Source organism: Dipodomys merriami, unplaced genomic scaffold, assembly GCF_024711535.1.
Source record: "Dipodomys merriami isolate MVZ:Mamm:240054 unplaced genomic scaffold, mDipMer1.0.p SCAF_41, whole genome shotgun sequence".
NCBI lineage: Eukaryota > Metazoa > Chordata > Mammalia > Rodentia > Heteromyidae > Dipodomys > Dipodomys merriami.
This window is the reverse complement of record NW_027205715.1, coordinates 3,824,206-3,851,775: the sequence shown is the minus strand read 5'-3', so window position 1 is coordinate 3,851,775 and position 27,570 is coordinate 3,824,206. Positions and strand designations below refer to the sequence as shown.

General features: G+C 50.0%; 3 protein-coding genes across 8 annotated transcripts; 1 reads left to right on the top strand and 2 right to left on the bottom strand.

Annotated features, from left to right (window-relative positions):
* Positions 1 to 713: 713 nt before the first annotated feature.
* Usb1 (U6 snRNA biogenesis phosphodiesterase 1) lies at positions 714 to 10,155 on the bottom strand. 2 transcript variants are annotated; one of them, XM_069992415.1, is made up of 7 exons: positions 9,875 to 10,155; positions 8,928 to 9,094; positions 6,021 to 6,204; positions 4,754 to 4,807; positions 3,789 to 3,894; positions 2,311 to 2,394; positions 714 to 1,829 (listed from the first exon to the last, which is right to left on the bottom strand). In XM_069992415.1, exons 1-7 carry the CDS (start codon positions 9,994 to 9,996, stop codon positions 1,725 to 1,727), a joined length of 822 nt encoding a protein of 273 aa, XP_069848516.1. In that variant the 5' UTR covers positions 9,997 to 10,155; the 3' UTR covers positions 714 to 1,724. The 2 variants fall into 2 exon arrangements, with proteins under 2 accessions (XP_069848516.1, XP_069848517.1); XM_069992416.1 differs by having other exon boundaries at positions 1,802 to 1,876.
* A 40-nt stretch (positions 10,156 to 10,195) lies between these two features.
* On the top strand, positions 10,196 to 16,423 carry Znf319 (zinc finger protein 319). 3 transcript variants are annotated; one of them, XM_069992413.1, is made up of 3 exons: positions 10,196 to 10,239; positions 11,437 to 11,604; positions 12,731 to 16,423. In XM_069992413.1, the coding sequence occupies exon 3, from the start codon at positions 12,985 to 12,987 to the stop codon at positions 14,740 to 14,742; it is 1,758 nt and encodes a 585-aa protein (XP_069848514.1). In that variant the 5' UTR covers positions 10,196 to 10,239; positions 11,437 to 11,604; positions 12,731 to 12,984; the 3' UTR covers positions 14,743 to 16,423. The 3 variants fall into 3 exon arrangements, with proteins under 3 accessions (XP_069848514.1, XP_069848512.1, XP_069848515.1); XM_069992411.1 differs by lacking the exon at positions 10,196 to 10,239 and adding an exon at positions 10,412 to 10,839; XM_069992414.1 differs by lacking the exon at positions 10,196 to 10,239 and adding an exon at positions 11,087 to 11,122.
* A 2,790-nt stretch (positions 16,424 to 19,213) lies between these two features.
* Positions 19,214 to 26,572, bottom strand: Spmip8 (sperm microtubule inner protein 8). Of its 3 annotated transcripts, none has more exons than XM_069992666.1 (8): positions 26,466 to 26,572; positions 25,280 to 25,504; positions 21,921 to 21,982; positions 21,512 to 21,686; positions 20,814 to 20,875; positions 20,561 to 20,625; positions 20,188 to 20,220; positions 19,214 to 19,386 (listed from the first exon to the last, which is right to left on the bottom strand). In XM_069992666.1, exons 2-8 carry the CDS (start codon positions 25,500 to 25,502, stop codon positions 19,356 to 19,358), a joined length of 651 nt encoding a protein of 216 aa, XP_069848767.1. In that variant the 5' UTR covers positions 25,503 to 25,504; positions 26,466 to 26,572; the 3' UTR covers positions 19,214 to 19,355. The 3 variants fall into 3 exon arrangements, with proteins under 3 accessions (XP_069848767.1, XP_069848769.1, XP_069848768.1); XM_069992668.1 differs by having other exon boundaries at positions 25,280 to 25,438; XM_069992667.1 differs by lacking the exon at positions 20,188 to 20,220.
* Between the last annotated feature and the right edge of the window lie 998 nt (positions 26,573 to 27,570).

Sequence of the window (27,570 nt, the reverse complement as noted above, 5' to 3'; positions counted from 1 at the left end):
CTGTTTTTCCCACTAAGCAGAGGGGGCCAGACCTGGGCTGATTCAGCCAAGCATCCAATCAAGGCCTGGCACAGAGCAGGTCTAAGGTGGTTGTACAGCCAGTATCATCATGTGACTTGTAAGGCAGGAAACGTGCCTTCCCTGCTTCTCCTCTCGAGTATGGCCTCCATTGCCAGAGCCATCAAGCAAATGACCAGTGAGTTAATCAGTGTAATGGTGCTGGGGGAACAGGCATCAGATTTCTTGGGCCAGAAAAGGGAATCAGAGCTGCAAGATCATGAGGTTAGGGTGTGGGAAGTGGAGAGCAATGGGCCTAAGCTGGAGGTCTGTGTCTGGGCTGCACCAGAGCAGGTGAGTTCTCCTGCCCCAGACAAGGTACACTTAACTTGCTCTTCTGTAAAACTTATCATTCCCACCCCTTCCCTTTTCTGAGTGTGGTTGGAAGAACAGATGAAAGTCCTAGAAAGGCCTTGAGTAAGGAAGCAGAATAGTGTGTCTGGGCTTTTGCCTGTGAAGGATGGGATGCCACATGCCAAGCCTGGATGGCTAGTGATCCCACTCTCCCTTTACTAAGACAGCGTTAATATCTCTCCCACCCGCCTTGGATGTCTGAAGAGCCCCTTAAACAGGAGAACAACTGGAGAGAGTAGGAGAGTAGGGGCAAAGGAAAATCCTCTCACCTTAGTGACTACAAGCAGTGAAAACACAAGTGAGAAAAGAGAAAAATGCATTTTTTATTTTTAACATAATTTAAAACTGTAACAAAAATAACTTCATCCATCATCAGAAACCCAAATGATAACTGGTAAGGACTGGGCCTCATCCTCTTGAGGCGTTGATAACAGTAATTCTCTGGGCACCTCTTAGAAGGCTCTTCCACAACAGCAGGTGGAAGACTTTGCAGGGAGGTACCTCTCTGCCTCTTTGGGAAAGTTGATGGGGGAAGCCAGAGGTCAGAGTGTTGGAGGCCTGGCTTCCAGCCATGGCCAAGCCAAAATGAAACATCTGTTCAAGACTCCCTAGGCACCTGGGGAGTGGGAGGAAGGAATGGAGAAAGCTGCTGCCTACAAGTTAGCATCCTGTGCCTAGTCCTGAAATGGCCTCTACTGGTGCAGAATGGGGAGACAAACGTAGATAAATAGTGGTGGCACACTTCCAGGTCTGTGTCTGGGCTACACCGGAGCAGGTGAGTTCTACTAACCCAGGCAAGGTACACTTAACTTGCTCTTCTATAAAACTTACCATTCCCATGCTTCCCTTCCCTCCTGTCACCGAGGTGACAGTCCCACTGAGGCCCCTAAGTCCTAGCTTCATAAGGTATGATGACTTGAAAAAAAAAATTGGCTGAGTCCTATGGAACCACAATGCAAGCTGAGGCAGAGTCTGCGTTAGTAGGCCTAGAGGGACTTCAGTTGGGGTTCTGGCTAGATGTGGATGGAATCCCCTAGTGAACCTCATTTTTTTCTTTGTAACACAACTACAGAGCAAGAATTACAAAGTCCAGGCTTCCCTCTACTGGTGATTTCTGGGAATGACTGCCACACAGTAGCATCCAACCTGTAAATCCCAGAGACCAGGTTCTCTCTAGCCAGCTCCCAGGAAGAGTCAGGAATGGAGCTGGGGCCTCCTAGAGGAAGGCTGGAGCATCTCCATGGGTACTGATAGGCTCCCCTATCTGCAGCTTGGCCTGCAGAGTGGCCTGAGTCCAGGAAAGCATCTGGGGCTCACTTCAAAGGCACGGAGAAGAACTTGTTCCCAGACTTGCAGCGGATCTGTTCAGCTAGCACTCGCAGCAGCAGTTCAGAGTCTTCAAACTCATCCACGATCTCCTTCAGCCAGCAGCCAGCAGGGAGGGGACAGTCATGTTAGGGGGAATCTGAGGCCCAGAGGCACAGCAAACATAACCAGTATCACAAAGTCTTTCAGAGGCTAGGCAACGCTGAGAGGTCCTGGGCCATGAAGGCTTCAGGCTTCTCTGATCTTGACTAATCACCCCCCAATCTTGTGAGGTCAGGCTTATGACCCTGCTTACAGGTGAGATTCCCCAGCTCTCACAGTAACCAGTGAAACTAGGATTGGGACCTGGGTCAGGAGAGGGAGTTGGGAGGAGCAAAGCATCTGAATTGCTAACACACTCCAGGTCTTCCTGACCCAGGGATCACAATTCTGGCAAGGTCAGGTGTGGGGGCTCTCCTGCCATGTCCTTGGTTTCCCAAGTACTTGGGATTAGATGCCTAGTTTGTCCTCCCCCGGTTTCTACTCCATCACATCTGGAGTTTAGGTCCTCTATGTTCCCGCCTGGGAATTCACCTGTAGTTCCTGGAGGCACTGCCCTTCTAGCTGCAGATGTGCGTCACCCACGCACCAGGCCAGACTGACGTGGAATGAAGGGTCCTGTAGAAGAAGGCAAGGAGGTGGTTGTCACCCAGATGCTAGGCCCAAGGCACCACTGTCAGGGTCTCCTTGTAGTATCCTGGCCTGTTTTTACACAAGACTGGACCCTCAGGGCTGATCCTAAGAACCTGGCACACACAGACACAGCCTGCTTGGTCCTTGCTATGAGCAGAACTACACCCCAGCCCCTACAGCCCCCAGTGTGATGGCATTTGGAGGAGCCACTGGAAGGTGATAGGGATGGATAAAGCCCTGAGGGTTTGGTTCTTAGACTTATAACATGAGAACTCTTTGAGAGCTTGTTTGTGCCTTCCTTTCTACCAGGGATGACATCTTAGGAGGACAGGGGTCAGAATTCAACCTTGATGTTGGATTTCCAGACTCCAGAATATAAGAAGATAAATTTCTGTTCTTTAAGCCCCTACTCTGTGGTATTTTATTGTGGCAGCCTGAGTCAACTCAGACTGTCTCAGGGCCTTTCTTTTTCATTCTCAAGGAATCATTAGATGTAGGGCATGGAAGTTTCTCATCTGAAACATCCTAGCACAGGACACACTTGTCAGATGAAATGAACAAAACCTAGAATGTCTTACTATTTTGAAGCAACAATAGCTATCTCCATTTTGTCATTCTTTAAAGCTAGCATGTTTTTTTAAAGATTTTTTTAAAAAAGTAAAACCAATGGTTCTTTAAAGCCTTGGTACTCAGCCAGCTGCCGGTGGCTTATACCTGTAATCCTAGCTTCTTAGGAAGCTGAGATCTGAGGATTGCAGTTCCAAGCCAGACTGGGCAGGAAAGTCGGTGAGACTCCTATCTCCACTCAACTACCAAAATAGCTGAAAGTAGAGCTGTGGCTCAAGTAGTAAAACAATAGCCTTGAGCACAAGAGCTCAGGGACAGAGCCCAGGCCCTGAGTTTAAGCATCAGGACCAACTAGCACCAAAAGAAAAAAAAAAAAAAAACCAAAGCAACAAAAAAACCTTGATATTCAAGCTGGACTCCAAGTATGACTGAAGGACACAGGGCAGGAGCATTAAGTCATAACAAGCAACAGAACTCCCTGAAGGGTTGATTTTTACTAGTGCTGGGGACAATGACTTAAGAAACAAGAAGCAAGCATGGATACATTATGGAGTGGAAGGCACAAATCTTGAGTATACTTACGTTACAGGAAATCTTAAATGCTGGATTTTGGATGGCTACACCTGGCTAAGCCTCAGACACCAGGGTTGTGTGCTCTTTGTGGACAAGTAGAAGACAGCCGTTTAGTTTGCCTCTGATAAGGGCTTCTTAAAGGATGGTATTGTTCTAGTTATTAGTGAGTGGAGAAGAATCAGCTTTGTTGGAGAAACAATAGCTGTGTGCATGCATTATCTGTACTGTTTGTGCATTACCTGGTAGAAAGTGGCAAGGCCGAACTCTTCCATGACTCTGTCCACCTCTGAAACTAGGTCCAGGAACTGGGCATGCCCTGAGGTAACCTCAAACCCAATAAAGGTCCTGGGGAGAGGCAGCAGTAGAGACAACATGGGAATGATACATGTCTCTGAGATCATAAACCATCTGAGCAGGAGCCTAGGGCCCAGTGGGAGGTCTAATGGCCTGGGCCATGGCAGACCTCACTTCCTTAGTGCTCCACGTGCTGGCTTTCTCTCTCCCTCCTCCCATTTTCAAGCTTCCTCTGCCAGTTGTGACCTCGTGTTTTCTCCTCCCTGGTGTCTAAGAACCTTCTTAGAGGACTCCACCTACCATGTGTACCTTCTTGCCTCTACTGCTTCACCTTCCATCTCCAACTTCCTTTCACCAGCTTCTACGACACCAAAGCCCTACCTCCTCCTCTCCTCATACAGCAGAATCTTTCACAGCTCACTCTGCCCTCCTTGAAACGCTGTAGCCTAATGAGTTTGTGCAGCATGGAATGAAAGAGGGCATGGGCCTTTTCCGTCACATAAGTGCACTGGATAATTCGCTTGCCTTGAAGTCTTGGTAACAATAATGTCCTCTTTATGGTCACTTAACTCTTTAGTACTTTCCACCTTTCAAAACCCACTGGGCTTATTTGAGCCTTGAAACTGCCCAACAGGGGATGAATCAAGGAAACAGGAGGCCATGGAGACTGTACAAACTTATGACTGGGATCAGAGTTTGGTAGAAACAGGTTTCCGACCTTCACAGGTTTTTCCCTATCTCTATGCTCCTCTCAATGCTCCCCTAGTTCTTTTCTGGAAAAAAAAAAACTACTCCAATTTTGGAATAGTGGCTCTGTAGTCATAGACTTGGTTAAAAAAAAAAAAACAACCCTTCAATCTTTGTTTCAAAGAAACTTCTGGTAGTGACTCTGGCTCAGGTGGACACACACCTGGTTTTCTCTTGATTGGTATAAATCTTTACTTGGTTGGCAGTAAAGAAGAATCTGAAATTTAGAAGAAAGACCATATTTCAGGAAGAACAGTAAGGGGAAAAAACCCAGAATAATTAGCTTATGATAAAATACACACATACACCACCACCACCACCACCACCACCAAAAACAACAAAAAACAACCCCCAGTACTTTTAGCTGGGTGTGGCAGCTTATGCTGGTACCCCAAAGCTCAGGAAGCTGCAGATATTGAGTTCAAGGACAGCTCATGTGCCTTTCTCCTTTTGCTCTTCATTTCTACTAGTGGCCATGTTGAATTGGCCCCTTTCCAGGAATTAAATCCCCTGGATGGAGGAGGACATTTACTTCTGAATCACAACATTACGGTTTTCATAACTTTTTTTTTTGGTCGTGGGGCTTGAACTCTGGGCCTGGACACTGTCCCTCAGCTCTTGAGCTCAAGGCTGGTGCTCTACCACTTGAGCTACAGCGCCACTTCCAGTTTTCTGGTGGTTTATTGGAGATAAGAGTCTCACAGACTTTCCTGCCTGGACTGGCTTTGAACCACAATCCTCAGATCTCTGTCTCCTGAGTAGCTAGGATTACAGGCGTGAGCCACTGGCACCTGGCCAGTTTTTATAACTTTCAAAGGTTATATAATCATGAAAAAAATCAGGCAAACCATAAGGTAACACCATTTTCTTCCTTCCTTTCCTTTCCTGCCTTTTTCCTTCCTTCCTTCCTTCCTTTCTTTTTCTTTCTTTTTGTGGTGACAGTAATGTAGCTTGAACTCTGGACCTGGGCTCTATTCCTGAGCAATTTTGCTTAAGGATAGCTCTCTACCACTTGAGCCACAATACACTTCCAGCATTTTGGGTCCTTAATTGGAGACAAGCGACTCAGACTTTCCTATCCTGGTTGGCTTCAAACCGTGATCCTCAGATCTCAGCCTCCTGAGTAGCTAAGATTATAGGTGTGAGCCACCAGCGCCCAACTTATTACACCTATTTTTAAAACTACCCTTTGTAAAATTAAGTTTTCTTTTTAAATTAAAAAAGAGAAAGCGTGCAAGCTTTCATGGAATACCCAAGGTCACACCAAGATGAATGGCATGGCACATATCCCAGGAGATGGGCCTCATTCTATCCTTTAGAGCCAGACTGTTTTCTGGATTAATGCACTGCATGCTCCAAGCCCAAAGCACCTCAGGAAAGGAGGAGGAGCCTTGAGGGGAGAAGAGCAAGGAAGTAGAGGGAGCACTCACTTTTGAAAGGAGGTCATATGGTCTTTCAGGGCCTGTACAAAGGGGAGGATCCAGTGGTGGCGCAGGACCACGCTCTGAGACAGGCTGAGGTGGAATTCCTCCATCCTTACCAGCCGGGGCTCATAGGTCTGGGCGTGGGGCAGCAACACATCAAGCAGGTCCAGGAATTCCTCCCTAGCTTCATCTGGAGGGAAGAGGAGAGGAGAGGCCCTTGCCTTAGCCAAGGGGTCATGGTTGGATGAAGAAACCAAAGGCGGAGAGAAGCCTTAGGTACTCTGGTTCTGAGAGTAGTCTATGTCTATTTAGTCTAATAATATTTTAATATTAACTTCTGGCTAGAGAAGTGTATTAAATGCTCATTCTAAAGGACTTGAGTAAAAAAAAGAAATATACAGGGGACTTCTTGTTTCCAGTCAAACAAGTATGAAGCTTGGAAGTTGTCATACTACCCTGATGAGGCATAAAATGCTCAATAAACTGAGAAAGCAACCAGCTCTTCTCAGATCTGTAAGACAAGAGAGACACCCAGAGGTGAACAGAGTTCACAAATGACAAATGAGGGAAACTTCTCCGGGAACAAGGATCAGGGTAAGGAAACCTAAATGGGCATGAACAAATTGCTGGATCCACATCTTGTACCAATCCCCAGGAGAACTCATGGGGAAAGGTACACACTTTGGGGAAGTTTATTTCCTGGCACACTGCCAGGTTCTCAGTTTTGTGGAGAATATGTGCTTCTCGAATGGGATAAACAAGAAACAGTTTAGAAACATGTGGAACTTTTTTTTTTCTTCTCAAAATGGTCTGCCCTTAGAAGAAGTGATTAATCAGATCCTAACCAGCTGAGGCATAAAAATCTACCAGATTGCGAAGGGAAATCCTATGCCAGCCAAAGTAAGAAGAAAAGATAAAATTTGGAAACCAGGATCAGGTGGCTAATGCCGGTAATGTTAATTACTTCAGAAGCTTAGACCTGGAGGATCTTAGTCCAAAGCCAGCTCAGGCAGAGAAGTCTAAGAGACTTTATGTTTAAAATAACGAGCAAAAAGCTGGGTGGAGGGGTAGCTCAAGTGGGAGAATATCTCCCATGAGTGAGGAAGTTGAGGGAGAGTGCAAGGTCCTGGGTTCAAACCCAGAATCAGAAGAGAAAAAAAAAATAGAGCAGATATAAATAAAATTGAAGCTGGGTGTAGTGAGTTAGTCCTATGATCCCAGTCCTGGGGAGGTTGAGGCAGGATTGTGAGTTTGAAGCTAGGCTAGGCTATATATTGAGATCCCATCTCAATAATCAGAGAGAGAACGAGAGATCAAGAAAACCAATGTCTATATTCAGATTGTTATATCCCTTATTAGTTATTAGGACTAGTAAGATATATTTCATTAAACTTCATTAAATAGAATTTTTGCCCTCTGATAAAAATACAGAAAATACTGGGTGTTGATGGTGCACAACTATAATCCTAGTTACTTGAGGAGGCTGAGATCTGAGAACTGAAGTTTGAAGCTATCCCTGACAGACAAATCCCAAGACTCTTATCTTCAATTAACCAGACTGGAAGTAGAGGTGTGGCTCAATGGTAGCGTACCAGTCTTGAATAAAAAAAGCTGAACAAGAGCATGAAGCCCTAGTATAAGTCCCTATTCCCCCAAAAAGAAAAAAGAAAAAAAAAAAACTATACAACTCTTGAAATCAAACCATTTGATTAGAAACAGGCCAAAAACCTGTACTATACATCCTAGGAAAGACATACAGACAGCAGAAAGCAAATGAAAGGACTCAACATCAGATGTCATTAGGGAAACAAAACAATGAGGCATCACTGTATATCTACGTAAGGACCAAGTCCAGAACACTGGCAGCACCAAACACTTGCTGAGGATGTAGATCAACAGGAACTCTTGTTGCTGGTAGGGATGTAAAATGGGACAGCACTGTAGAAGACAGCTGGTTGTTTCTCATAAAACCAAACATATTGTTAGTATACAACCCAGCCATCACCCTAGTATTTACCCAAAGGAGGTGAAAACGTATCCATACAAAAGCATGCACACAGACATCTGAAGCAACTTTGCCAATATTGAAAGCACTACATGTGGGAGATAGAGATGAAGAGGTACCCCACAATTAGGATACTGAAACCATTCTATATGATGATATATGGTATATACATTTTTTTCCTTTTTTCTGTCAATCCTGGGGCTTGAACTCTGGGCCTGGGCTCTCTCCCTGAGCTCTTCAGCTCAAGGTGAGTGTTCTACCACTTGAGCCACACTACTTCCAGTTTTCTGGTGGTTAACTGGAGATAAGAGTCTCATGGGCATTTATGCCTGGGCTAGCTTTGAGCCATGATTCTCAGATCTCAGCCTCCTGAGTAGCTAGGATTATAGGCATGAACCACTGGTGCCTGGCATATTTTTTCTTTTTCAGGTTTGTCTAAGCCTATAGAATGTTCATCATGAAGAGGAAGCCCTAATACAAATTATGGTCTCTGAGTTATTATCATGTGCCAATGTAGGCTTATCAATTGTGACAAATGTACTAGTTGAGGGATGTTGGTAACAGGAGAGGCTACAGAAAATAAAAATAAGAGCCATCACTCTGTATGCCGTGTACTTATCCTGTGTATTTAACATAGATGATTTAACTTTCCTAGATGACAGGTATTACTATTAGTCCCACTTTAGAGGGGAGAAAACAGAGACTCCAACAAGTCCTAAAGGATATCAGAGCAGTAGGTAGTAGAGTGCTATCTTTAACTCAGAAGCCTGGACTTTTTGCTTATCATCTGTTCATCAGCACTGGGGGAAGAGGGAGAACTAGTACATGGGACCCCTCATTTCTTCCTCCTAGTTGTAGTTAGGAACCACCTATTGGTCCCAGCCATTTGCCTTCCATGTGTAACTCACATGGTATGTAGATGTGGGTGGCCCAGTTGCCCCGCTCATGGGGAAATGTGCGAATCCGTCCCCCATGTTTTGTACAATCATCCTCAGGCCCTTCTACTGTGCTGGGAAACATGTTCAGCACACTCTCAGGTACTGGAAGCTTCTCACAGGGCAGGGGGCTCTGGCTTCTGCAAGAGAAAAAAAACAAACAAGCACAATTATTCTTGGGACTCTACCTCTGTACATCCAACAAAAGTTGTAATCACTTATACATAGTGGCTGGGTGTGGATTTCCAGGCAACTTCTGGACAGCCACAAAGCCCTCTTCCCACTACTTGTCTCCCAACAACATGGGGAAACAGACAGGGTGCTTGGTCTTCATGGGAAACATTGGGGTGTGCAGCAGTGAGTGGTTGGTAGGTCAATTACCTAACTGGTTTGTCATGGGCTGGATGGCATATTCTAGCTGTGTAATCTTGGGCAAATGTTCTCTTTTGGGAGTACAACAGTTTCCTCACGTGTAAAGCATGTTGCTACCTGATGGATCAACTGAGATAATGCTAGCAACAAGAATAGGTTTTTAAGAACTGAAGACCCAAGAAGCGAAGAGACTCTGATGGCTTTTATTCATTGGAGTTCTCAGTCTCGACTGGCTCAGAATGGGTTCGATGAACATTCATTGCGCCTTGACTACTATTATCTCTGCAATTATGTTTCAATGAGCCAACACACCTAAGATAGTGCAATGATGCGAGTGTGGACCTCATCTCGTGTTCCTGCCTCCCAGCCTTGTCCTAGCAGGTGGTGGTACTCTGGGGCTGTGTCCACGGGTGTCCTCTGGCTCCTCTGTTCCCTCTGCACTCCGCTTTTCCATCCTTAGGAGCTACGTGGCCCTCCCCGCCGCCCCAGACCCTCAAGTCCCAGTGGGGGAATGGCGCCCTCGCGCGCGACACTTCTTAGGTCCTCACCGACGGCGCCGTCCATTCCCGGGCCTGATCCACCCCGTGGTCGCAGACGCGGCCTCCGCTTCGGCCTCACCCTCATCCTCCGAGCCGCTGCTGCTGTAGCCCACCAGGGGCGCCACGCTCATGGGGCCGCGTCCGAGACTACCGGGCGGGTCCCGCGGGCAACCTCACGGCGCATCCGGAGTTCCGTGGAGCCGGAAGTGCTCCCGGGGGCGGGACCTGGTGTAGCACCGCCTCCGGGCCGGGCGGGGCCGGAGCGGGTTGGGCCGTGCGCGCTGACCGCCCGGGACCGCACGCTGCCGGCTCGCTGTCTGCGCGCGGAGGCCTGCCTGTTGGAGCTCCTCAGCTTCGGCGTTCCCGTCGCACAGGTTCCACGGTCCCCTCTTTAAACGGGCCCGTAATCTTGAGTCCCGGGGTCCCGCTCTTCACAGCCAAACCAGACGTTCCGCGAGGCCCCTCGCGGTCAGGTGCAGGCATCGCGCCGGGCCCGGGCGCCTCCTCTCCGGAAGCGGAGTGGGTGGGAACCGGGCGCCCTCCCCCTGTCAGCCGTAGCGCGGCGGCCTGTGGGCCGGAGCACCGCCCTCTGTGCGGGCCAGGCCGCAGGGCTCCCGGTAGGGGGCGCCTTCGCCTCGCCGCCACCGCCGCCCAGCCGCTCCTCCCCGGCCCCGCCTCCCTGGCCCCGCGCCGCCCGCCCGTGCGTCCGCCGGTCTCTGCAAGGCCATCCGTCGGTCCACTCGCCCTCCCGGCGCTCCTCCGCCCCAGCCCCGCTACCCCCGTTGCGCGCTTCGCTTCCTCTGTTCCGGCCGCCGCAAGCCCGTCCGCGGGCCGCCGCTACGCGAGGCCGTGGATTGGCAGCGTGCATAGGCCGCGCCGCTGCCGCTGCCGCTGGAGCCGGAATAAAGGGACGGCCGAGACAGCAGCTGGTCGCCGCTAGCCCCGCGCCTTGCCCCGCGGGCGGTCTGGAGCAGGTGAGCGGCGGAGCACCCGGGGCTGCGTCTTCGGGGATACTTCCGCTCCCGCCGCACCCCTTCCCCAAGCCGGCCCAGCCGTTCCCCCGCCCCTCAGGCCCGACCCACCGGCCGCTTTCCGGGTCGGGCCTGCGGCTCTGGGCCCTTCTCGGGCCCGGCCACCCCACTCTCGGGCCGCGGCGGCCCGGCCATCCTGCGCCAAGGCTGACAGGCGGCAGCTCAGTTGCACGGCCCGGGAGGGCCAGGTAGAGTGTGATCGGTTTTCATTCGGTTTCCCAGCGAGGTAGGGCTGGGGTGGGGCGCAGGTGGGGCAGGCCTCCCCTCCCATTTGCCGAGTGACCAGAAAGAATTCTTGGCTGCACCTTTTCCTGGTTGAAGACTGGAGTGGGCAGTGGGATTGCTGCAGGGAGGGGGTGGGGCTGGCAGCCATTGCCAGGAAGAAAACATACACTTGGATTGGCTCAGCTAGACCTAGACGGCGCTCTGAGCAGCCCACCTTTCCGCCTCCCTGCCCCACTAAAGGCTTAATATACCTGCCCCTCTCCCTGAAAGATGCTGAGGATGACAGCTCTTAGCTTGACATTTGTTTCTTTGCAGAACTGTTGGAAGCCAGTCTGGTCCACGGGGGCATCCTCTACCTTTCTTCCTTTCAAGAGCAAACATATACAAACTTTTAAATGCAAGAGGCTGGGAGCCTGGAAGTAGGCTGCCTCTGACATTAAGTACCTCCCTCTTTCTGGCATTACCTGCTGCTGCCACAAAGTGGTGAGTTAGAGGGTTGCCTGGGTTGGGTGGGCTTTGCCTTGCATTGATGCCTGGAATGTTACGGACTCAGAGCAGAAAGCCTCTGTGGTTAGATTGCTGCACCCTAGTTTCTGAGGGAGAGCAGTACAGTTTCCTCTGTTCTCCTGATGGCCTATGGAGACACTTGGAGAATTTAGAACTTTTTTTTCTTGGTGGTGTGCTAGGAAACAACTAGAGTAAGGAAGTTCTGCTTTGTGGCCATCCAGGCTGGGTGGGACTGTGAATTTGTCATCTAATGCCTATTGTCTATGGCTGCATATCCCAGCAACACCAACAGTCCTATTATATGGAGAGAGAATAGGCATGTGGCTAGGGTGGAGGGCAGTGTAGGCAGGATTGTCACACAGGAGAGGGGTTTTGAAACGGTGCGTGGCTCATGTAGGTGGCCTAACCTCCTTGGGTTAACAAGCACTTTCTCTGAATATGATGTCTTTTTTTTTTTTGGTCCGGTCTTGGGGCCTGAACTCTGGGCCTGGGCACTGTCCCTCAGCTCTTCAGCTCAAGGCTAGCGCTCTACCACTTGAACTATAGCGCCACTTCTGGCTTTTTTTCTTATGTGGTGCTGGGGAATTGAACCCAGGGCCTCATGCATGGAAGGCAAGCGCTTTACCACTGAGCCATCTTCCCAGCTCCTTTTTTTTTTTTTTTTAATTGTGAGAATACCTTACAGAGGAGTTACAATTACATGGGCAAGAATAGTGATGTCTTGCATTTGGACTTAGAGTGAAATGGGAACAAGGCTGACAGGCCTCAGGGACAGATCACTCCAGATTCTAACATGTGAGATATCTTACTGAGCAGCATTTTCAGGAAGCTAGAAGTGGACTCATGGGGGTTGGAGTTAGTTCAGGGATGAGGAACTAAGGTGGGTGGGAGTGGAGACAGCTCCCCTCCCCTTTGCCTGGATGAGCTGATGTGCCCTCAGTCTTCTTTGGTAGCATGTGAAGAAAGGCAGATTTTGCCCCTGACATCTGCCTTCCCTAATGGGGCTGATGTTTGAGTGGCACGTGTGGGCAGCACAGGGAGAGGAGCCAGGGAAAGGTTGTTTGTTCTTATCTCAAGTTCACAATGTCTTTCTTCCCTACAGAACTGATCACTGGGAAAGGCAGAGCCTCCCTGCCATTGCTGGGACCCTGCCTTGAAGAGCCCCCTGCCCTGTAAACACAGCCTTTAGTCTGTCTTCTTACTTAGTGACGGAGGCTGTTCGATCAGTCCTCTGCTGTGCCTTGTCTGAGGTCCTTGTCCATCCTTGAGATTGGACATCTTCTCTCTCTAGGTTGTGTCACCTTAAGCAGGAAACTGAAGCCGTTACTCTCCAAACCCTGTTTCATCTTCCCAAGCATGTCAGAAAGCTGGCAGCAGCCCCCACAGACGCAACCTCAGCAGCCCCAGCCACCGCAGCCTCAGCACCATGCGGAGCCACCACCAGCGCTGGCTGACCACACACTACCCCCTGGTACAGCTGAGAACCCCCTGGGCTGTGCTGTCTATGGCATCCTCCTGCAGCCAGATCCCGGCCTACAGCCTCCTCAACATGCACCCCCGCTTCAGGCAGCAGGGGAGCCAGGCCCTAAATGTGGGGTGTGTGGTCATGACCTGGCACACCTGTCCAGCCCCCACGAGCACCAGTGTTTAGTGGGCCACGACAGGTCATTCCAGTGCACACAGTGTCTCAAGATCTTCCACCAAGCCACTGACCTGCTGGAGCACCAATGTGTGCAGGCTGAGCAGAAGCCTTTCGTCTGTGGAGTCTGCAAGATGGGTTTCTCATTGCTCACCTCGCTGGCTCAGCACCACAGTGCCCACACTGGCCTGGTGAAGTGCTCTATCTGTGAGAAGACCTACAAGCCAGCCGAGTCAGCTGAGCCAGCTGCTAGTACGGGGGCCCCATCGCTCCAGGTGGCACCCCCTCCTCCTCCAGCTGGGGCTGCTGTAGAACAGCCTGAAAAGCCCTACAGCTGCCCCATCTGCCAGAAGCCCTTCAAGCATCTGTCAGAGCTCTCTCGGCATGAGCGGATCCACACTGGGGAGAAGCCGTACAAGTGCACGCTGTGTGACAAGAGCTTCAGCCAGTCATCCCACCTGGTGCACCACAAGCGCACACACAGCTCAGAGCGGCCCTACAAGTGTGCTGTCTGTGAGAAGACCTTCAAGCATCGCTCACACCTGGTGCGCCACATGTATGCGCACTCCGGCGAACACCACCTGTTCCGCTGCAACGTGTGCGAGTTGCACTTCAAGGAATCCTCGGAGCTGCTGCAGCACCCTTGCACCCCGAGTGGCGAACGGCCCTTCCGCTGTGGTGAATGCCAGAAAGCATTCAAGCGGCCTTCTGACCTGCGGCAGCACGAGCGCACACATAGTGCCGAGCGGCCCTTCAAATGCGACCTGTGCCCCATGGGCTTCAAGCAGCAGTATGCCCTCATGCGGCACCGGCGCACGCACAAGACTGAGGAGCCCTTCAAATGTGGCCTGTGTGAGAAGGGCTTTGGGCAGCCCAGCCATCTGCTTTACCACCAGCATGTGCACACCCTTGAGACTCTCTTCAAGTGTCCCGTATGCCAGAAGGGCTTTGACCAGTCAGCCGAACTGCTGCGGCACAAGTGTCTGCCAGGCTCCACTGAGCGGCCCTTCAAATGCCCAGTGTGCAACAAGGCCTACAAGCGGGCATCGGCCCTGCAGAAGCACCAGCTAACGCACTGTGCAGCAGCTGAGAAGCCCCTGCGCTGCACCCTGTGTGAGCGCCGCTTCTTCTCTTCCTCTGAGTTTGTGCAGCACCGCTGTGACCCAGCACGCGAGAAGCCGCTCAAGTGCCCAGACTGCGAGAAGCGCTTCAAGTATGCATCAGACCTGCAGCGCCACCGCCGGGTGCACACAGGTGAGAAGCCCTATAAGTGTCCCAACTGCGACAAGGCCTTCAAGCAACGTGAGCATCTCAACAAGCACCAGGGCGTGCATGCCCGAGAGCAGCAGTTCAAGTGTGTGTGGTGTGGTGAGCGCTTCCTGGACATGGCCCTACTACAGGAGCACAGTGCCCAGCATAGTGCAGCCGCTGCTGCTGCTGAGGGTGCCTACCAGGTAGCTGCATGCCTCCCCTAAGGCTGGGCACCACCCACCTGGCCCAGCCCAGCCTCACCTCCTTGCGGCTGCATGGCACCATCCCCCACCTAGCTCTATGTCCTGTGGCCCCTGAGAGAGGGCAGAAGGGTCCCATGCAGGTGGGCAGTGTACCTGCTCAGTCACCCTGGCACCAGCCTGGCAGCAAAGGACCCAGATTGCTGTGGCCAGTCCTAATTCCATAAACCCTTTTCCCATCATGGGATTTACCCTCTGAGAGTATCTACTTCTCTCATCTCTGGGAGCCTGGAGTCCTAGGGGCAGTCAGGTGGCCCCTGTCTACTCCAGGGGTGGAGGTAACAAGTCAACCTCCCCAAAACTTTCAGCTTCTTATATAGTCTGGAAGGAGGAGAGGGGTATGGCAGTACCTGTGACCCAGAGGTGGGCAGGTAAGGCATCTCCTTCAAGTTGCTGTCTGGGGGAAGGAGGGCAGATTGAAAGCTACAACCCTGTGTCCCAGCCAGGTTTTCTAATAAAGATGTACAGGATAGGGATCTCTGTTGCCTGGAGAGCAGGGGATTCATAACAGGAGGTGCAAACAGGTATGACACCCTCAATTAGGGACAGTGCACTCCATGGGAAAAAGAGAACAAAGCGGTTTGTGCCTGGGGCTAACCAGGTACAGGTGCTTTGGAAGTACCCCCGCCACTTGGGCAGTATGGGTCCAGTCTGTGGTGGGGGACATGTCCTTGCCATATAGAGCTGTGCATGTGAAAGGTGAGGTTGAGAGGAGGTAGGGCCAAGCCCATAATCTCCCCAGCAGACATAAATACATGTCCTCTTCCACATTGTATGAACCAAAGTGTTTAGGCTCAGAGGTGCCACAATGCCAAGGCCAGGCCTGGGTACCCATGGTGGGTGGGTACCCTCTCTGACTTCACAGTGCTCTCCTAGCCTGTGGTAACACCATCCCTCTATTAGTCTGGCTGTTGGCTTGACCTGACCTGAGGGATCTCTGTTGCCAAAATGCTCTCCCATTATCTGGTTGCTTCAAAGCCAGAACATTCTCCTTTGAGTCTTCCTAGAGTCCCCCAAGGACTCTGGCTGTCTACAGGGTCCTTAGAGAAGCAAATATCCAGGGTGTAGGGAACAGAAGCAAGATGATTTTGGAGTCCCACAGGCAGTGTTCCTTGCAAGTGCATGGTCAACCAATATTGCTGGACAGCCAGGGCCCTCCCCAGGAGTTCAGCCAACCTGCAGACCATTCTAAACCCAGCTCTACCCCCAACCCCAATCCTCCCTGGTTGTGAAGAGTACACAGCATGGGTGCAGTGGGATGGGAAGATGTGTCACTTCACCCGTAACTTCAGGAAGTCTGAACAGTCACATCCACCTTTTCTGAGCTCTCTCCTGGGCCTGTGGAGGCGCTAGCTCTTCCTCAGCACAGGTTCTTGTTCACAATGCCTCAAAAGACTGGAATGTAGGCTTGCAACAGTTCCAACAGCTAATTTTTTTCTTTCATTTTGCTTTCTAAAAGCAGTTTGTTATACTATTCATAACATTGTATAGTTTAATTTCATGTCATTTTGGATCTTATACATAAATGTGAATATTGGGATTTTTTAAAAGAATGACTCCATTTTAGGTAGCCACTTTTGATGTTAATATATAGTGAGTCCAATGTATGCTTTAGAAGTAAAGGCATTGACCATCATAGGCCAGACCTCTGTTTGTCTGATCATTCTTTATAGGAAGGGCGGGTCTTGGGGGGAGGGAGCTATGTGGACCGGAGTGGCGGGTTGGGACTAGACATGGGATAGGTTTAAATCCTAAGCTTTGACTGCTCTGGCTGCATAGCCTTGGCCAAGATCTTTTGGGGACTTCAAAGGCATATAAAAAAAGCTAGAGATGAGGGTTAATCCTTGCTTTGACCAGATATTATGAGAGATAAATAGAGTCATTGTTGAAGCTTTGGTGGGATGTCTGGGAGGATGTCGACGGGATACCTGGGGCCCTCAGGAATAAGCCTGTCCTTAGGGTTTAGGAGTGTATGCTAGTAAGGAAGGTACACAGCACTATACCCAGCTTCTCCCCATTAAGATGGAATCTTATGATCTTTCTGCCTAGACTGGCCTTAAGCCACTATCTTCACATTCATAGCCTCCCAAGTAGCTAGGATTAGAGATGTGAGCCACCAAAGTCTGGCTTCTTCCTAGAGCTCTGCCCGCCAGCCCTGCACCCCTCATTTGAGACAGTCTTGTTATGTTGTCCTAGATTGTCCCAAACTCCCAGGCTCAAGCAATCTTTTCCTCAGCCTTCTAAGTAGCTGGGGCTACAAGATGCCCCCGGACTCCTACAATTGCTTGCTACTGGATTTTTAACTTCTGAGAGCTTTCTGATGAGATATCCTATCCTCCTTAGCCCTAGTTGGATGACCTCAGCCCCAGGAAACTCCACCTTCACCCCTGGTCTCTTCCTTGCTCTGGGCTTGTCTCTGTGAGCAGGGAAGCAAAGCATCAAAATATAGTATAGCGGACTCAGGGACCAGATAGGTTGGCTTCAATTTCCAGCTCTGCCAGTCACCTAATCTCCCCAGGCCTACATCACCACCTGTAAGATGGGTTTAAAATTACCTACCTTCTATACCAGGCCTGCTTTTTCTTTCTACTCTATGCTTTCTTTATTCTTAGGCACAATTTCCTATATTAAATTGTTGGTAAGGATTGGTATCCAGGATGCCCTGAGCCAGAATAATATGGTTTTAGGTTTGAGTAAGCTATGCCTGCTTCTCTGTCCCAGTGGACCAGGAACACCTCCAAAGCAGCATCTGGTTAGCCACCCAGCACTAGCCCAGGCAAAGGCCTCAGATGTTTCATGGGTTGCATTCTGGGATGGACTTTGCCAGTCATACATTCCCTTCTACACATACAAGAAAATATTTTCCTGTACAATGTGGCAGAAGGTGAGATACTCCCAAGGGACTTTGTGATCGTAAACTACTTCCTGTCTGTTTTCTAGGCCCAGGCCTCTGCCCTGTCATCAGCAGAGTCCCATACTTAAGAGTAGAGATAGATACCATTTCCCCTCTTCTCTGTCCCTAGAAGAAATGACAAATCAGTGAGGCAGAACTTACTGTGTTATCAAGCCACAACACAACACCTTAATTAGCTTTTAAACTGAGCGGCAAGAACACTATCTGGGAATTTTTTTCTACATTATGTGCACAATGCCATGTGGTGTCATGAGACTTGAAACCTAGGTTCTAGGTTTGGCCTGAAGCTAGCCAGGGTTTGATTCAGCCTCTGTTTCCCCAGCTGTGAAAGGGAACACTGGTTCTACTCACTTCTTGGGAACGCTAGTGAGACCTAGAGGAAACTCCAGAAGGTGGTAATGTTTCCAATTGTATAACAAAGCTGGAAGGGAGGAGTTTAAATTCCTTCCTCCAGATACTCTGGCCTTGTGTACTGTAAGTTCTCAGTAGATATTAGTAGATGGGAAAGACAGGGCATGAACTAGAATTTCCAACCTCAGTGGACACAGACTCAGGTGGAAACACTGAGCCTTTCCACAGTAAATACACACGCAGGTGGATACACAACTTGGCATGTGATGACTGATTGATCAACATGATTTCAGATTGCCTAGGACCAAAAGATTTTCATGTGGGGGTTCTTGAGCTTAGTGGTTCTTTGTTCCAATATAAACTTGTTATGGAAACCTCTTCCCTCAAGGGCCAAGAATAAAGGTCCTACCCCTATGCCAGGCAAAGGATTTCTGCCCTAGGACTACCTGGTCTGACCAGGCTGTCATACCTGCCTTTCACATAAAGGATGCAGGACCGGGAGGTTAGGGACAGATGAAGTTTAGTCCTGCTTCCTCATGGATAGGACAGATGAGATTTGCTTACTGTGTTTATTGGTGATACCTCAGGGAACAGGATGTTTTCATCTCAGGGATCTTATACAAGTTTATGTTCTATATCATGCTGCTCCATGGGAAGTAGAGGCTACAGGACTAGCCAGATTCTCAGAGCCCACCTTTGTCTCTTCAGGGAAACTTTGGGGGCCAGGAAGCTCCCAGAGTATACTAATGTGAGAGTTTCAGAGATTCCCATAAGTCATTTTCTAGCCCCCCCCCCCCAACTCCACTTTCTCCATGGGGCTCAAGTTCAGGCTCTGATGGGTAGGAGTGGGGATGTGGTCGCAAGCATGAGACAAGAGCACAAGGAAGCCTGGCTTCCAGACCTACCCTGGCCAGGCTTGAGGCTTAGACCGTGGCACTCCTCCCAAGGGCACCAAGTATCCTTCACCAGTCCTCAAGGAGTGGGCAGGGGACAGACAAGGGTGAAAAAACATGCTATGGTCTTGACCTTCTAGCCACACACACACACACACACACACACACACACACACACACACACACACACACACACACACACACACACACACACACACACACACACACACACACACACACACACCCCCACACACACCATTCCCCACACACATAACCCTGAGGACCAATTAGATTTATTTGTAGGCAGGCTGAATTGAATTTCTGAGGAGATAGGTGGTGTCACAATACAACCCCTGTTCCACTGGGGGACCTGAGGTGGCTTGGTCCAGCAGTTTGGGAGTCATTCTCCTTTCCACAGATTAATGCCAGGGAGTCAGGTAGTTGGCACGACTGTGGAGAAAAAAAGATGCAAGAAATCCTGAGGAGAAATCAAGGCCTTCTTCAGTCCTTTCCTGTGTAGCCAGATTTCTACCCTCAAAGCTTTAAAAACACAGTTTTATTTCAGCCCGTGTGCAGTCAGGAGCTTTCCATGGCTCCCAATTTCCTTTTATATGTTGTGGCTGTTCTTGGCTTTCAGGCTCCTCCCCTTACCCCTTACCTCAGCCTTATTTCCACTGATCTCCAACCATGAACTACTTCACTCAATTTTTCTTTTAGTGAACCTCCTCTGTCAGAAGTAAATCCAAAGTTTTCTCTTGTGTGTGTACATGAGGAAAGCACCTTCCCATCAACAATGATAATAAAATAATCTGGGTGCCATATGCTAGGGATGCACAGGTGATAATGGAATGTGAGGTGGTCTCTCTTCCCTGAGCAGAGAGCCAGGGAAGACTTCATGGAGGAATGGGAAATCTGGGTTAGCTTGGAAGAGTGAAGAGGCATTTCCCATGCAGAGGAGGAAGGACTACTTAGTGCAAAAACAGTGCACGGTTGTGCTGGGGTGCCTGGCCAGCACCAAGAGTTTGGTATTGCTGAAGTGTGCAAGTAGGGCTAGGAAGGTGTGAGATGGGCAGATTGTGAAGATGCTTGAAGATCTCACAGTACTCTTCCTCCTTTACATTTGAGGACCTTTGCTCTAGGGTGACCCTGAGAGTGCCAACCTCTCCTACCAGGGCAGCCTTAAGCAAGCCCCAAACGACCAGATGGGGACATGGTCAGCCTTTGGGAGACAAGGGACAGGTCATTCCCTACCTGTAATGGGATCCGAAGGTTCTGAAAGCATTCCTGGAAACAACAAAAGACAAAAACCAACAACAACAAAAACCATGGAGAGAGGACCTCAAGTGGGAAGGGGCCTCCACCACCAAGGGATCACAAGCAACCTTCTCCGTTTAATGCCTCCATTCCCAAAGCAGAGAGACACCAAGGACTGGACAACAAGGTGCTTGGTTGGGTAGGAATTCGGTATTTTTGAAATAGCAATTTCCTGTGCTATATTGGGACTAATGGATACTTCTCAGGCTTTCTATTTGCAAAGAGCATTGGGCATGCGCCCGGGGAAGTGACCAAGACCCCACCTTCCCTCCTCCGGACATGGGGTCCCGGGGTGCCTGGCGTCACTTACAGCGCGTTGTAGGGCAAGGGCTTCTGTCCGAAGCGGTCTACATTGGGGTTCTGATTGAGACAGTACTGAACCGGGCCACAGGGAGAGGCTAATAAGATGGGGGATCCAGGCCCCCATCCGCGCCCCCCCCCCCCCGCGGCACTCCCTACTGGAGATCTTGGCCCTGGGGACCAGAGAACCCAGGCCTCAGCCTCCTCTGTCCCCCAACTTAGCCATTTCCCACCAGAACCCCCGGGGGGATATCCTTCTCTACCCGGCAGTTCTGGGTCACTTCGGGCTTCAAGCGTCGCACCCCGTAGCCGCAGAAATGCTCCACTGCGGAGAGAGCCCACCTTGGAGGACCCCACAGTCCCAGCAAGCCCCGCCTTCCGCACCCAAGCCCCGCCCACAGGCCCCGCCCCAACGCCAAGCCCCGCCCAGCAGGAAACCAGCCAAAGCCCCGCCCGCGCCTACGTTCTGCTCCCAGCGCAGCGCGCTCTTCACTGAAGCCCCGGGCAAGGCCCAGTCTGCAGACCCGGTTCCTCCCGTTCTAGAACCGTCTGAGCGCCCAGTATCAGACGCAGGGCTCACTGGACCAGGCCCTGGCCCCCTCCCTGCGACGAGCGCCTCCGAACCCACAGCAGGTCTCCGCCTCTCCTGCAGGTGGCCCAATGGCTCCTGCCTCGCAGGTCTCCGCTCCCCAGGGGCCGTCTGGCTGTCCCCGCCCCTCCCCGCTGTTCACCTCCCCCCCCACCGGCACCCCTCCCCGCTGTTCACCTCCCCCCCCACCGGCACCCCTCCCCGCTGTTCACCTCCCCCCCACCCCTCCCCGCTGTTCACCTCCCCCCCCCGCACCCCTCCCCGCTGTTCACCTCCCCCCCGCACCCCTCCCCGCTGTTCACCTCCCCCCCACCCCTCCCCGCTGTCCCGGTCTCCTTCCCGCCCTTCTCCCGCCCCAGAGCATCCTCTGACCCTTCTTGCTTGGGCAGGGCCTCTTGAACTTCTCTCCTGAGCACAGGAAGCGGGACCAGTCCTCGATGGCGTGCTTGTAGGAGGGCCACCTCACGCAGTTGATGCCTGGAGCGATGGGCTGCAGCTTTCCCTCTCGGTACTTATCGTGGAGTTTCTGGCCGCTTTGTGTGATGCCCTGCCGGGGTGGTAGGGGTCAGAACCACTGCAGGTGGCGAGACTCGTGGGCTGGGGGGCTGAGTTGGCATTTGACCTGTTGGTCTGAGGGATTGGTGGGTGGGGGGTGGGGGTGGGGTCCAGGCAGGCAGCTGAGGGCAGTCTTTAGGGGTAGAGCCCAGGACCAGAGGGGCTTGGGACCAAGTGCAGGCTGGTGTCCTGGAGCAAATCCAGGACCAGGGCAAAGGGCACTCACCAAGCACTGCAGAGGCTTGTTGGGGACCCCCAGGAGTGAGAACCGGACATTGTCAAATTCATCTGTGGAGAGAAGATAAAAGGAGAAGAGGTGTTCCCCCCACACAAGAGAGGTTTACTCACACTACGCTTTAAACTTAGAATAAAAAATGCTGGCTTTTCATCATCTAAAATGGCATCATATTTCATCTTTTACAATAGGTTCCATACAGATCAATGTAAATAAAAAAAATGAAGTCATAGAATTACTAGAGGAAAATGTGGGCATATTCCCTTATAAATAAGGAGCGTCATTGTAAATAGAAGCCAAATACAAGATTAATAACTTTGATTGCATAAACATACACTTCTGCATGACAAAATATGTTAAAAGATAAATGAAAAAATAGTTCTACCAATTTTACATGAGGCAATTCCTCTAATATTTGCAAGAGCTCCTAGAAATCAAGACTGAAAAAGAAGCAAAAGGCTACACAACATTGTATAGATAGCTCAACTTTATTTCATAAGAAGAATGTATATTTATTTGTTTTGTTTATTTTTGTGCTGGTACTGGGGCTTGAACTCAGGGCTTAGGTACCATCCCTTAAGCTTTTTCACTCAAGGCTAGGACTCTACTACCCAAGCTACAGCTTTTTTTGTTTGTTTTGTGTGTGTGTGTGTGTGTGGTTAATTGGAGATAAGAATCTTACAAACTTTTCTTCTTTGGCTGAATTAAAACTATGACTTACAAAGTTTGAATAGCTATACAGCTTCCTAAATAGCTATGATGACAAGTGTGAACCACTGGTGCCTGGCAAAAATGTTTTTGCTGAAAAGCACTGGTTCCTTACTTGGGCCCACAAATCAACCAAAGGCAGGAAAGAAGTTTGGCATCCCTACCTCCATTTTTGTGACTGTCTTTGAGCCATTCTTTTGTTTTTTGTTTGTCAGTTGTAGAGCTTGAACTCAGGGCCTGGGCACTGTCCCTGAGCTCTTTTGCTCAAGGCTAGTGATCTATCACTTTGAGCTACAGCTCCACTTTTCTTTTTTTTTTTTTTCCACTTTCAGTTTTTGAGTGGTTAGCTGGAAATAAGAGTCTCATGGGGACTTTTCTGCTTTGAACCAGGATCCTGAGATCACAGCCTTCTGGTGTAGCTAAGATTATAGGTGTGAACCTCCGGAGCCCAGCTTGAGCCATTAATCTTGCAGTCCTTGTAATCTAGGAAGGACAGGACTGAGGATAACCTGTCAGCAAGGAGGAAACAGCTCCCAAGGAAAGGAACAGCCGAGGGCTGGGAAGATAGCTCAGTGGAAGAGTGCTTGCCTTGCATGCATGAGGCCCTGGGTTCAATTCCTCAGCACCACATAAGAAGAAAAAGCCAGAAGTGGCGCTATGGCTCAAGTGTAGAGCGCTAGCCTTGAGCTGAAGAGCTGAGGGACACCCCTAGGTCCAGAGTTCAGGCCCCATGACCGACAAAAAAAAAGAAAAAAAAAGAGAAAGGAACAGCAGAGCCTCCTAGTACAGACCACTCACCAGGCAACAATGTCTTGCATATTCTGAGCAGTTGCTCTCTACAAATGATGACAGTGATAACCCCTTCTTCATGATCCCTTCAGGACCAACCAGCCACACTTTGACCTGGAGTGTTTAATAAAATCTTTTGTCTATTGAAACCTAAAGGTAATGTCTGTACCTGGAAGATGGACTGAAGTACTTTCATCCCGAGGCGTGCCTATGCCTTGTAATAAATCTTTCTCTGTCCTTCACCACTATTCTTTATTTGGTGTGTTGGGGCCAGTGGCTGAATCTAACATGAAGAATCCCAGGAGTCTGAGATCGGAACCTAAATCTCTAGTTTCATTTTGGTTCTGTGGTCCTATATGGACACAAGTGTTAGTGTGGGATGAAGACCCGTTGCAGTGTTGTGATAGTAAATGACTGGGAACAACTCTAATTTCTATCATTAAAGGACTGGTTAAATAAATCATACCACATCTGTACTGTGCAGTTCTTAAAGATAATGTGAGAGCCAGCTATAGTGGCACACACCTGTAATTTCAGGATTCAGGAGGTAGAGGCAGGAAGATTGTGAGTTTGAGGCCAGTCTGTACTACATGGCAAGGTCAAGGCCTGCCTGAGCTATACCTTGAGACCCTGTCTCAAAAACCAAGGCTAGGGGATGCCGAGAGCCAGTGGCTTACACCTGTAATCCCAACTACTCAGGAGGCTGAGATCTGAGGCTGGTGGTTCAAAACCAGCCAGGGCAGAAAAGTCCCCATGAAACTCTTAACTCTAATTAACCACTCAATAACTAGAAGTGGTACTGTTTGCTCAAGTGGTAGAGAGCTACCCTTGAGCACAAAGAGGCTCAGGGACAGCACCCAGTCCCTGAGTTCAAGCCCCACAACCAACAAAAACCAAACCAAAACAAAACAAAAACCAAGGCTGGGGATGTAGCTCAGTGGTAGAATACTGACCTATCATGGCACACGCTAAGGCCCTGGGTCCCATCAGTAGTATCACATACACAAACACACAAGTGATAACTTGATATCACTTGTTTAGAATTTGAAGCTTAAGATTACTGGAGGCAGAAAACAATATATGTTTAGGTCACTTCCTTAGCCAAGTTTTTAAACACAGCAGCATGCACAGTAGGTGGCCCAGTTCCTCTGTTGCTGTATTAGGGCCAACATGGCCTCTGTCACCTGTTGAAGACTCTAGCCAGCATTGTTTACCTGGCTGATCAGGACTCCACATGTGACCCACATCTTCTCCCTCATTCATGGGACAGGCCTTTGGGTATGCTTAGGAGGAGTTCAGGGATGAACTCCTAAAGGGGTGCTTAGGAGAGATCCAGAGGTTCAGGGGTGACTGGTCACAAGTTCTTGTTACAATTTTTATTTTTCCTACTATAGCAATCTCCTCACAGTTCTCTCTCCATTAATAAGACAAGAAAGACGCACTTGTCCATACAAGATTCTTGTCTCTTACCATGGGAGAATTTGCTGTGACCAGGCCATCACCAGCTGGGTGTGGTGGTGCACCACTGTAATCCCAGCACTCAGGAGACTAAGGCAGAATGATCAAGGCCAGCCTGGCCTTGAGACCTTAGCTCAATAACCCACACAAGTCAGGTGCCAGTGGCTCACACCTGTAATCTTAGTTACTCAGGGAACTGAGATCCAAGGATTACATTTTGAAGCCAGAAAGAAACAGAAGACCATGCCAGGGCAAGAAAGTCAATGAAACTCCTATCTTCCAACAAAACGCTAGAGGTGGAGGTGTGGCTCAAGTGGCAGAGTACCAGACCAACTAGTGGCAGACAAACAAAAGACCCAAAGGGGCCTGGTGCCAGTGCATGGCGAGGTGCCGACCTTTGCTGCAATAGGTGGAGGACTGGCAGTGTGTGTCGGGGAGGCAGGCCTTGACTGAGTCCATGTCCATGCGGCGCAGGGTGGGCAGGGCTGGGTGGTAGAGCTGATGCTTCACGCCGGCCAGCTGGTTGCGCTGCCGCTCCAGTGGGAGAAGGATGGCTGGGGACGCATACACATGGGCAGAACGGTCGTCACAAGGCACCACGTCAATGATGCGGGCCATAGCTGGGTAACCGGGTAAAGAGCGTTCAGTTTAGGCTCCTGCTGGTCAGAGACCTTCCACGCAGGGACACACCTTTAGCCTATGAGTCGAGCACTTATTGACTCTGATCACACACACACACACACACACACACACACACACACACACACACACACACACACACACACACACACACACACACACACACACACACACACACACACACACACACACACACACACACACACACACACACACACACACACTCTGCACCCAGGGCTGTGAAGGAGTCAGTATAGGAGGAGAAGAGGTCTGGCAGTATGGGAAGGCTGGTATTGGGTGTTCAGGGAATGGATTAAGAGAGGTGGCATTTGAGTCTTGTAAGGAATAAACAGGAAAAGGAAGCCACATACGAGTTGAAAAGGAGCTCAAGTCTAATTGTGGATATGCCTTTGCTTAAGACATCTGGCCTTTTCCCCAGACTCTCCAGAGAGATAGTTGTTTAGAAGAAAGGGAAGATTTGAACTGGAGAAACATAGCTAGAGATGTAGCATCTGCTTTTTAGTGTATGGTCTATTTTAGCTTGAATTGAAACAAACTCCTTTTTCTTTTTCTCTTTCTTTTGTGGTGCTGGGGATGAAAGCCAGGGCCTTTGGCATGTTAAGGAAATGCTATGCCACAGAGCTACATCCACAACTCTTAGTGTCTCCTCTTTAAAAAGCAGATATTCCCAGGACCTCCTTCCAGTCATTTACACTTTAGTAGGAATTTTAGTAGGAATTTTACTATCTTCCCTACTTCACGTTGGAGATGAGAGATGGAGAAGGGGCTGGGTGAGTAGAAAGGAAGATGGCTTTAGACTATGGAGGGTGACAAGGCCTGGGGAAAGTGCCTAGGGGTGGCAGAGGTAGGGGATGGGACTTGATGGGGGTAGAGCAGGGAAGGAAGAAAGGCTTCTCTGCTTCTACCCACCAACAATGCTACCTTGTTTTCAGGACACAGATCCAGGTACACAGGCTTATAAGGACCTTGTGTTCCTCCACCGTTCGGTGGGCAGGAGGGGGAGGGGAAGGACTGGGCTGATGCACAGCCAGAAGGGAACACTGTGCAGAGACAATGCCCGTTGCAGCTGGATTGTGAGGGCGCTGCGCTTAGCAACGTCGCTACGGTACCCAGACACTGGGCCACTCCCCTTCAGCCTTCTTAAAGACCAGGCTTGGGTGGGCCAGGGGCAGCTGCTGAGCTGACCTCAAGCTGTGTGATGCTGGATTAATAGACCTCTCTCTAGGCCACAAGGATCCCAGGCCCTGCATTAAGGCTGTCCCCTCCCGCAAACCTCAGGGAGGAGCATGTTGCTACTGCACTGTCTGCTGGCCCTTGGGGCTCTAGGGCTGGAGATTAGCTGTAGCCAGAATCCAGGGTCAGTGCAGGGATAAGGGAGAGTGGTGGCCTCAGCAGGCCAAGGATTAGGAGCTGATACTCATCCCCACCCGCCGCCTGCAGGACCCCAGGCCTCCTTTCTCCCAGGAAAGTCAGGCTGTGGTGCCTGATTGGAGGCAGATCCCCCTGGCTCCCTCCCCCACAGATAAAACAAACAAACAAACAAATTCTGGGAGAGCTTGGTTCATTTGCATGTATTGGGATATGCTTTGCATCTATCCTTCCAAGTACTCAGCCACTACCAGAGACCTGGTAGGACTTGGTTCCTAGTTGTTCCTTTCCTTGTCCTTCATGGGAAACCTGAATAACATCCCCAAGTCCTGCTCTGAGCAGAAAACCTTCCCTGAGATTCCACTATCACACTATCATAGCCCCAGCTTAGTTTTTAACTCTTAAAGTTATATAATAGATAAAAATACAGAAAACACATAGACATTACTAGTAATTTGTAAATCAAGACCCTCCACTACTTAGGACCTGCAAAACAGTAGCACTTTCTTAGAAAGGAAGCCGGGTGCTGGTGGTTCACACCTGTAATGCTCGCTACTCAGAAGGCTGAGATATGAGAATCACAGTTTGAAGCCAGCCCAAATAGGAAAGTCCGTGAGACTCTTATCTCAAACTAACTACTAGGAAACTGGAAGTGGTG